The sequence below is a fragment of the Athalia rosae genome, chromosome 1 (genome assembly GCF_917208135.1).
Source record: "Athalia rosae chromosome 1, iyAthRosa1.1, whole genome shotgun sequence".
In the NCBI taxonomy this organism is placed as follows: Eukaryota; Metazoa; Arthropoda; class Insecta; order Hymenoptera; family Athaliidae; genus Athalia; species Athalia rosae.
Genome location: NC_064026.1, coordinates 10,386,413 through 10,397,534, shown reverse-complemented (window position 1 = coordinate 10,397,534; position 11,122 = coordinate 10,386,413). Strand labels below are relative to the sequence as shown.

General features: G+C 35.9%; 1 protein-coding gene across 2 annotated transcripts in view; it reads right to left on the bottom strand.

Moving 5' to 3' along the window:
* Positions 1-46: 46 nt before the first annotated feature.
* Positions 47-11,122, bottom strand: part of LOC105683634 (disintegrin and metalloproteinase domain-containing protein 10) — a 98,450-nt gene continuing 87,374 nt past the window's right edge. The window contains exons 4-16 of one of the 2 annotated variants that reach the window (XM_012396378.3): positions 10,752-10,946; positions 8,014-8,336; positions 7,761-7,907; positions 7,520-7,668; positions 7,205-7,439; positions 6,928-7,102; positions 6,666-6,843; positions 6,403-6,580; positions 6,094-6,327; positions 5,891-6,007; positions 5,639-5,803; positions 5,422-5,554; positions 47-4,441 (exon numbers count right to left, since the gene is read on the bottom strand). In XM_012396378.3, coding sequence (XP_012251801.2) covers positions 4,290-4,441; positions 5,422-5,554; positions 5,639-5,803; positions 5,891-6,007; positions 6,094-6,327; positions 6,403-6,580; positions 6,666-6,843; positions 6,928-7,102; positions 7,205-7,439; positions 7,520-7,668; positions 7,761-7,907; positions 8,014-8,336; positions 10,752-10,946 — 2,381 coding nt within the window. In that variant the 3' untranslated portion in view covers positions 47-4,289. The remainder of the gene's footprint in view (positions 4,442-5,421; positions 5,555-5,638; positions 5,804-5,890; positions 6,008-6,093; positions 6,328-6,402; positions 6,581-6,665; positions 6,844-6,927; positions 7,103-7,204; positions 7,440-7,519; positions 7,669-7,760; positions 7,908-8,013; positions 8,337-10,751; positions 10,947-11,122) is intronic. The other variant, XM_012396379.3, reaches the window with a different exon arrangement.

Sequence of the window (11,122 nt, the reverse complement as noted above, 5' to 3'; positions counted from 1 at the left end):
CACCGTAATAAAAGATGAGAAGGAAATGTACATAGATACATGGGTATATGTTTAAATGTAAAATGTACGCTTTATTAATTTTTTTTTTTTACAATGTTTCTATAATCACATTAACGTAACACAAAAGATATTCACAATTATGTTTGTATTCATATTTTTAAAACATGCCACGTCCTAAACATTTTTCTTGGGTTAAGAAAGGTGAGTTTTCTCAGACTACAGTCAGGCAATTGGTCAGTTATCATGCATAATTATACGCAATTATACGGTGAAGAATTCGAAACTTAACATTCACATACGCTGGCAGTATTGTTCCTATTTTGTATTATCCCCCTTTTAACCATCCGCTTCTCAGCATGAGAGCCCTAAGGTTCTTCACCTAATGTTCAAGTAACTTGTCGGTAAATTTGTTTTGCAGAACCAAATCGAATGCTAAATTCATTAAAGAAGATTTGATGTACTTACAGAAAAATACGAAAAAAAATCCAGTTGCGTTTTTATTGATAAGATATATGATTTTTGGATTGTTAGAAAAAATATAATTTTTAATTTGTTCCGAGTACTAACAATATGTACAAGTGATAGAGTATCGCATCACGATTGAACTAAATAGCCTAAGCGTAGGTATTCAATATGTTTTTCTGCTTTTTTTTTGCTTTTGGAACAAAGGATTATTAAAATTTATTGTTACACTTCACACGCACACAAGCGATTTGTATCAAGAGCTTGACCCCATTCTATCTTCGTAAAATCATTCAAGAGACTTGCTTTTTCATAAAGTATTTCTCGAGGTATTTCTTGATTCTTCTTACAATTTTTTGGGCGGTGAATAGCGGGATGAAAATTCATTCACTGCATTTTATTGCATATCATCGAACAATCATCACACGATCATACATTTCAGCGTTTTCTCTGGAATCGGAGTATTGCGAAAAATTTCAAGAATAAGTCTAACACTAGTAATAATCGAGTGACTGAGCACCTCTGTGGGTATTAATGGGATCAACTTATAGCACCATATTTGCCAGATATTTACAGTTCCAGTTATGCAGGTTTCTTTTTGTGATCGTGTGCATCTATTCGAAAAATGATTAGAAATAGTACGATATTTGGTTGTGTTTAATTATCGGTAATTGTATCAGCGAATACTGTGGAACATTAGAACAGCCGATTTCGATGAATATATATTGATTATCGTACTAATGTTATGGTTTCTTGGAATATCAAAGTAAATTATATGCGTACGTACACATAGAATGAGGTCAGCTAGTAATTTTGCACTATGATAATGTCCAGAGCTACTTCTTGAGATTTTTATGATGCGCTAGCTACAGTTGAGCCTGATATACATATATATAAATGTATTCATATTTTGTTGGTTTTTTACACACGTCTGTGGTATGATTACATTATGCTGTTCTCGATTACAAAATACAGAATAATTATATTTTGCTATAGTACAGATCTGATATAAAAACAAGTATTTATTATTCACTTTACCTTGTGTTATCGTTATATAATTATATTTTATAATATTAATATTATATTTACACGAGTGTATTCTCTCATATAATGGTTTCATCATACAATCCGCTTAAAAATCACATTGCGCCTATTGTACATTTTCCATATACCACTGATGTACTTGACGAACTTTGGATACAGAAACTTGGCTGGCCTTTTGTTTTAGCTACGTGGTGTATTTTACTTTGAATTTAAGATTTTAGTCCTCGTTTCGTTTTCAGACACTAACGAATAGTCAAATTCCAAAAACAATCAGTACAGCTAACGCCAATAATTGCCGGGAATCAAGCTACCGGGGATGTTTCTCAATCGAGTCAATTAAACTCTGTACAACTGTAAGAATTATAAACGTCGCTATACCACCGATAACTCATAGCTAATTCTCCCGACATGAATTGAAATTGGCATGTCTTATTTTTATTCTACCGAAATTTTGCCAGCCACAAATATAGTTCCATTCCCAGTTATAGAAAAATAGTATTTTGCGGCTATTACAGCTGGTCTGTCCGCCTTGTACATACTCCATAAGTAAAACCCATAATTATTGAATAATCATAATTCAAACAGAAAAAATTGGCGAAGGCATGTTTTTGTTTGTCGTTTTTTTCCATTATACTTTTTGCTTTATATAGTTAAAATAAAAATTATTATAACATAAATGACTAAATGATCAACGTTCGTAAAAATGGAAGGTTTTAAATCCATCAAATACTGTACTCCTAGCCCATAAAGGGATTGGCTTTATGTAAGTGGCTACAAGACGAGAAAAGAAAGTATAGGAATCATACATTATAATATTGATGACAATTGTGTCTCGCGGCAATGAGTTTATAGATTCTTATAGAACTTAAATATGTATATTCGATCAGCCTTTGATTAAAATGGGATGCTATTCAATTTAATACTATGTAAGTTGTAAATTTGTTTTTATATTTAATAATTACTTGATCAAAATTTAAAAATTATTAGAGTAAACTAAAAGCACTCATTGAAAAAATAAAACAATCAAAGTCAGTTACTTTTTTCATTTGTGGTTTTTGTTTATTTAAATTCTTTAAAAAAGTTGTGCTGACTGACTAAAACCACGTGATATATAATAATAATGCTATTCAAATATCATTTACAATTTACCAATAATAATAATCAGTAATAATAATTGCATTAAACTAATTAATGATGATAATAATAATAGTAATAATAATATCATGATAACCGTAATAATATTAATTATAGATTGAGTATTACTATAAAATGCTCAGTTACTTTTTTTCACCATCTTTCATAGCTCCACTCACTTCAATTGGCTAATAAAAATTAATATAAGAATAATACATAATAATTAGTATACTAAAATGGTACAGAGATCAAATGAATGACCTGCAATGGTTTGGTAATGCTGGATTCTAGTTCGACCAAGGCTCGCGTCCTCAATTATTCTTTATTCGGCCGATGTTCCGATTTTTGTTAATAGATTAGTTGTAATGAACAAAAATTCAACATCGGTTTTATGTCAAAACATAAGTTCTGCTTCCTAGTCAGACCGTATAGGTATGTGCATATATTAACTTGACCGCAACTTTGCTAAGAGAAAACAACGATAGATTAAATTAAATAATACTCCGTTATTGTATCCCAAGTTATCATTGTTTTGAACGAAGTCTGCTTAGTTTTTTGCTGGTAAATTATATGGTTGGATGTATTCATATGTAAGCGGTGAACATGCAACGAAGTATTTAATTTTTTTGTTATCAAAGAGAATTTATTGAAACGAAAGATATAGTATTCGTAATGTTCTACGGCTTGGCTGTGGTCATAAAACGTTACATCAGTTACGGCAACACGTAGAAAAATTGCTATCTGTTTTCTATACTATTAATATCACAGCTAAGATTTTTTTTTTGTTTTGTTATTGAGTTAAACACATGAGAATTTTTTTTTATTTAATATCGGTATGTGATCATTGCTTTGAGTAGATGAGATGACGATATTGTAAAAAATGTATTTTGGAAAGAAAGAAGATAACTCGCGGTTTCAAACTTACATAACATATATATTGCATAAAGGGTTAATACTCTAAAGGAAAGAATCAAACATAGCGAAACGAGAAATTCGGTAGTTCAACTCCCCCTCTGCCCTGCCCCTAGATCACAACTTTACAATATTGTCATACTTAAGTTCTATTCGATCATCCCATACATGATTTTCATACGTCTGTTTGGAAGCAAAGCTCAATGAGCGAAAATGGTTTCTATTCGAGCCATCGTGGTCGAAATTTGCTCGCATTTTGACTTTGAGGAGGTATTGGGGAAATTTTTTTCTTTAAATACTTCAACCGTGGTAGGTTTTTTCTTTTTATCTTAGCTTTCATTAGGGCAGTGTGACCATGGCTATTATTATAATTACTACTCACATCGTGGAATCTACTGGTATATAATATAAAAAAAAGAGCACGGATGCTCAGGTCAAATACAGCATGTAAGAAGACCTGTTCATCGAATTTCTGGAGTGATATACGGTCTGCTAATTAATGAATATCATTATTCAAACCTAAATTATGTTGTAAGTTTTGCCATTTGAAATTGAATTTAATCTCAATGCAGATGAACAATAATGTTACTCAAATTAGCATCCAGCTCTCTTCAATACTCTCTCGAGTTACTCTTGTCACGAGCAACAATGTCCGAATGATGTATGGTCAACCATGGAAATTGGTTTCACAAAAGTCACACCGATAATAGGTCTGCGACACTCTTTAACTAATGTCATCAAACCTTGTTGTGATGCCTCATCTCATAGGCTGTGCCCCTCCCACCTCCTCCGGAACCCGAATAGGCACCTGCATACAGTTCGGGATGATTGGACCGCCCATAACCCCCTGCTGCTGGTGGCGCACTAGCTGTGGGAACCGAGCGATAGCCTGTTTAGAATTGATAAGTAATTTCTGAGCAAATACCAGACAGAGAAAGAGATAGAAGAAATCTAGAAAGATAGAATCTCAGCACATCATGAAAGTGTATTGAAAATCATTCAATATTTTTTTTACGAGGTTTACTGATGACCAAGAGGGATGAGAATTCTCAAAAAAACTGAACATTCAATGAAAACGAACATATCTATGGAAAATGATTTGATAATTTTTTATCGTGATGACAAGGTATAAATTGTTGGAAAAAAAAGAAGAGATGGAATCGCAAGCAATGCATCGCCGGAATTATTGCGACGGTTCATATTAATCAGATTACACAAGCAGGCAACTATACGATCATATTGCGCCAGACGAATAGCTATATTCCATGTCCATTGCAAAAGCAACTACTTAGTTCACAGGATCAAATACATAAAATTTTTTTATGATGTACAAAAGTCATGAATACCAAATCTAAGTTTGATTTTTTCGTTACATTCATTACTTTCGCTCATCCATCTCTTGGCATATACAAATTAGATTTATGATCCACTAATGTTACATGAATTACAAAGATTGAATTTGATTTAAAAGTTCGACGTTAAATGTTGGTAAGCATTTAAGGTGAATTGGCTCGTGGTATTTGACTATAGTACCCATGGATTTGATCCTGTTAAAAGTATAAAGTAGGCCTGAGCTCACCTCTGCAGCTCAGAGAACAAGATTATCAGGTAGTGAGGCGCGTCGATCAACGTGAGGGAGATGCAAACATGAGAAACACTGATGTAGTTACGGGTTTATGATAATTTATACGTGTATAAAAATATCATCATAGTTGCTTCAATTAAACTCAACTTTAGAATCGTACGATTTCTGTGATCACTTCGAATCAAATTTCAGTAGTCACTTGGGCTTGCTCGTAATTGAATTTGACTTATCGCTAAAATACGTCTATGTTTCATGTAAAAAAAAAATTCATTTTTTAAATTTACCTTTGGGAGGATAATACTGAGCTCCTCTTCCTTCTCCATAACCATGCGATGGTGCTCTTGAACCATGACCCCCTGGAGCTTGTCTTGGAGGAATACTTCGTGGACCAGCACCGCCACCTCCATGTGGATGTCGCTGTATTCATAAGCGGTATCGTTTTAGTTTATGCTTCAAGATTTGAAGAGCACAATTAGATTTAATCACGATGTTCAGACTCACCATTCTCCTTAGAGTGTTCATCGGCCTTCTTAGCGTCTCGCTAATCCGTCTTGCCGGTGGTTTTTTAGGGTTACTAGAAGGCGTATGTACAGCACAACATTTTATAAATAAACCCATGAAAATTATGAATGCTATCCCCATTAAAAGTACCGCCCACCAGCGCTCCTGAAATTGAAGTAATAGATAGATAAATAGTCGAATTAGTACTTACTTTGACGCAGTAAACATTTTATTTTCTAAATTTATCCTTACCGTAACCCATTGAGCCACTGTTCTCAATGTTTCTTTGTTGAACAAGAGGTTCTTTAATCTTGCTAACGGTCCCTCAGCATCAACTGCTCTGCATTTGAAGAAAACGTCGCAATAACCCTGAAAAAATTAAATAGTTCAACCACCCGATTAAATTACTCTATGTAATCCCGGTTTTGTAACTGATCTTAATGAAGGTAAAATACCTGAAAATTATCGCAGGGAGATCCTGGTCTCAGACTTATTCCTCCAGTAGGAAGTCCTACGGAGTGTGCAAACTCACTGGTACTACGACAGGTCGATCCGTCAGTACCATTCTGACAAGCTAATTCGCATAACTTTCTTTTGTCGATGTTTGGAATAATAGTGCTGGTCAAGAAACACTCTGTTAGATTCCATTCCAAACATATCGATCCAGTGCACTCACCATTAATGCATAACTGAGAAAAAAACTACAGTTAATCGTAAAATTCTTTAGTTTCAGAAGATAAAGTAATGAAATTTGAATATCGTACCTGTGTATCCTCATTACATCTCGTTTTGTTTGCTCTTGGTAACGGTACTGGACATTCCGATGATTTACCATCGCACACTGAATCGTAACTGCATTCCGTAGGCCCCTTGCATTGAGATTTGCTGATGTAGGGTACGAATTGGCAAGTATCGCTCGAGCAGCAAGGTCCTTGACTGGGGCTAAGATAGAAAAATAGTTCGGTAATACTTACTATCGGTTTCACTACTGAAAATAGTCAGCGCGGTAGGTATAATTATTACGAACCTGCATTGCGTTCCGTTTTTCCTTTGGCATCCCTTTGCCGTTTTATTTCTCATTTTTTCGTGATCTGATATTTCACGCGGATAGCAACATTTATCCACACATTCTTCATCATCGTATCCACAATCACATTCTTCACCAGCTTCGACAATTTTGTTCCCACAGAATGCACCGGCGGATGCTAGATACGAATTATGAAAAAATATTCGTAAAATTTGCTGTACATCATTCTGTAAGGAGAAATAAACGTAGAAAAATAAATTACCAGAGAAGCAGTTTCTCTTTTTATTATCTTCCATTGCGTCCAAAACGTTGCTGATATTTCCTATGCTGCACTTTGAGAACTTGCTATTATTCGGTCTATCTCCACTGGTCGCCGATGCGAACATTATGTAATTTCCATGTGGTCCTCCTGGTCTGCATTCTGGAGGAAAGTCGTGCTGCGGGAAAAAGTAATAATACGTATATTGAATAAGTTGTATTTAATTACATAGTATATGGAACGCTTTAATTAAAAGTAAACAATTTCGAAATCTTATTACCGGCGATCCAAAGTTATGACCGATTTCATGAGCCAACGTCAACTGGGATACTTTTGGGGGCACTCTACTGTTGTAGTTTACGAATGTGATGATTCCAGTGTTCAAGGATCTTTTAGTCGATTGGTACATTCCGCCAACTGTTTCTGTATAAGTTTTATATTTTTCACAAATACCACCCGATGCACCTGATGCAGAGGCTACCCAAGCCAAGCCTAAAGTACCTCCGGTAAAATCTCTGTGAAATGAAATAGGGAAAATGTGTGATAATTTAGATCGAAAATAAGATTTTAATCAATGTCCGGTGGTGAAACGCACCTGTAAGTGAAGACGTAGGCAAGACAGAAGGCTTCGTGGTTACCGAGTGAATGTAGATTCAAAAAGTTACTGACGTCGATATTTTCCATGCAGAACGGATTCGCCTCCGCATAATTTGAAGTCGGTGTGCATGGAGTGTCGTCGTCAATCTGGACACACGTGAATTTAATTGATACCGTTATATCGATACAAAATTATTAAAAAAAAAAAAAAAAAAAACCACCGTCTCCTTGTTACGTACCTTTATTCTTTGAACTTCAAATTTTATGTTACGATGATCTGAACGACCATCAAATTTGGTATCTCTATAAATATAATTCACTGCCGTTACGTGCTGTGAAATAAGCGAAAGTATTTCTTCTTTCGTCTTTTCTGGGTCTCCGTGAAGCTGAAGCAAAAGGGAGAAGAGAAAGATTGAAAACTCGAATCATTTACCATGTAGAAATAAGCGAAGATTACATTTTATTGGAAACTAAACATTAAATTGAACATACTTGTTCGGATATGTGCCTCCATATGAGGGGGTCCGTTTGAATGAATAAGGAGCAGGTGGTATTTTTGTTGTCTTCCTTTGGCCGCGTGGCTCTCCGCGTTCTTCTAGTTCTAGAATTTCCAGGCTCATTTGCCTGTCTGGAATATTTGTGGCCAGGTTCCTCGTTGTCTCCTGTCCACGGATCAACTTTAATAGTTTCTACGTGTTTTCTCGATTTTTTACCGGGTAAAGTAGGCGGAGGTTGCGGATCTGGTTCACCGGAATTTTGCACCGCGTCCATCCATTGCACTCTTTCCTCTGTCACGCCGCAACCCGACGAATGTCCTGAAAAAAAGATATAGTTTTTTTCTTTCTTACAAAGGGCGTGCAGATCAGCCGGTCCCATTTTGTAAATCGCAATTGGTCTGAGTTCAGCACCTGGAACTTTTGTAGCATTTAATGTGCATACGTCGGTGCATGCATGTGAAATTTCACTGCAGTGTACGTATCCTATAATATACGTGTAGGTACCGAATCATATAATTTAGTCCGTAATAACAAGTAGCAATAGTTACAGGCTACGTATAGGGGTAGTATGTATGTACTCGGACAACCTTCTCAGAGCATCGATTCACCAAAGCCCCCATTTCATTTCCTTCGTGCACCTGCATTAATCCTGTACGTTTTTGAATTTTCAAATTTTATATATATATTATTCGTTGGTTAAATTCTTGTGAATAAAGATGGAGAATGGAGAGAAGTTTCTAGCCCTTAGATGCTTAAGTTTTCGTGACCAAATATTTTTTTTCATCCAGATATATCTTTGATATCTTCAAAGATATGAAATAGATAAAATAAGAATAAAATTAAGGGTGTGACGGATGGATGAGTTCACGATGTGCGATCCGATGCATGTAAATAGGAAAATGAAGGATGTAAGGGTTGGTGAAATGCGCTATTCGGGAATTGGCGAGGCCCTTATGGTCGGAAGCAAACATCCCTTGAATATGTATTGTACGCATAGACCAGAACTCTATATGGCAAACAGACTTGGAAGAAATCTGGGCGGCGGGTTGGTTACCTTCCTTTATTCTTTTCTTTAGCCTTTGTTGCGAATGGCATATCACAAAACCCAGTCACGTATAAAAAACGCCTCGAGAAACGCCTTTACAAATAAGATACTTGTCAAAATTCACCTTTTGTACGGTGTGTTTATTAACTGATAGAATCCGCGTTTACTATTGCAAATTGTTACGATAAACGAGTTTCAGAAAATACGAAGAATCTATTATTCGTCGAGGAACAAAACCATAATCATTTGGAATATATGTCTCTCTATACATATAAATAAATCATGTTACTCGTGAGACGTAAGAGGGGAAAAATCTCGTTGCTCGATTGACTGCGAATTGATCGTGGAGTTACAGGTATGAGAGTTGAGCGGTTACATTTATTTTCAATTCGTTATTTGTTTCTACCTTGTTTGCTCTACTTTATGGGGGGTAATACCGCTTATCTCAGTTTCCGCATCAGTGATAATAAAAATTATTGTTTCAAACTAAACTTGATACATAGATATATAACGAGAATGCCTCACATCGTGCAGGTTGTAGTTTGAAAAATAAACGCTCAAGTTGGATAGGATTACCGAGGTATTTATTTTCTGGTAATTTTTCTTTTTTCATTCGACAATTTATTCTCCTGGTTTTATTTCATACAGAGGGTCATCGTTCTGTAAGCAAGTAGGATTTGTCTCGAATGCAGTCTATAATAAATAATAAACAATAAATTTGAAGGAACGATTTCTTTTTTGTTACTCCCCGGATAGTTATAGACATACAGATATCTCTGTACGTTAAAAATAAGGGCACATGGGTGCACAAAAATGTTCCATGATTATTCGCGGAATACGAAATTCACCTCGTTACAATTTTACCCATGCATGTTATTTTCATGTGCAAACAAAAGGCTCGTGGATAGGCATACAAGAGTACACGATAAATACGAAATAGGTATAGAACACTGAATAAACGCGGATGCGCGAAGGGGTAAAAGAGGAAAACTAGGGGGGGAATAACCTTTATGCACATGTATGTGTTCCTATGCATATTATACAACACGAGTAGGTATGCATAGAATACGCACACATCGGTATGCGTATGCATACGTGAAATTTCACTACAATCGTACGTGCATAATATCCTATACATACAATGGCTACGTACCTAACTCCAGCTCATGTTTACCCGCGAGGTTGTTAAACATGAACGCGAACTTTCCGCGGAAGCACGTATGCGATACACGTTCTTATTTTTCATTCGTTAATTCCCAATTTTTAATTTTTGCTTTTCACATTTTCTGCACTTTTTGGATCTTTCTCGTCATTCCGAGGACGAAAACCTCACATCCGACACAACTGACGGGTGGGTATCCGAGGTCTTCGGATAGGAATAACGAAGAAGATCCCACTTTTCTCTCGTCATGAGCGCAGAATCGCGAACGAAGAAAAGTAATAATGGTTTTAATGTATCGTATCGTATACCGTCCATGTATCGTATACATATAACTAATTACCCAAAATCAGTTTGGGCACGTTTAAAAGGGAAGTGGTTCGTTTGCACAGGATTCGTCTCCACAGAGAATTTCTGCACAGGAATCGTTTGCGTAGACGAAATTTTGTCTTTGGACCGTCCGCACAGAACTAGATCGGTGGAGTACGAGAATAGAACAAAGAAGATTAAAAAACTAAAATTCCCTCACCTTCTCGGATATTTGCGTATGGATCGTCGACGTCGTTCTCGTGGTAGATGACCGAGTGCAACGTTTCGTTGATTTCGTGCGGCGGGAAGTAGTGATGAGCTTTTTCAATGTACCAACCACCGCTGCTTGGCGAGATAATTTTACCATGAAAGACTCCGTCGCTGATGCTTCCGAACACATGGCTACCAGACTCCCCTATTGCATAAAAATCATCAAGATAAAGACGCATCGATTACTTGATTACTCGACGAATTCCAACGAAAATAAAGATTTTCGTTATTTGTCGAATTTCATTATGAGATTTATGCTCTCGAGGTTCTACATCGAGCTTTACTTATGCATCTACCCAAGATCGAGCTGTGATGAACTGT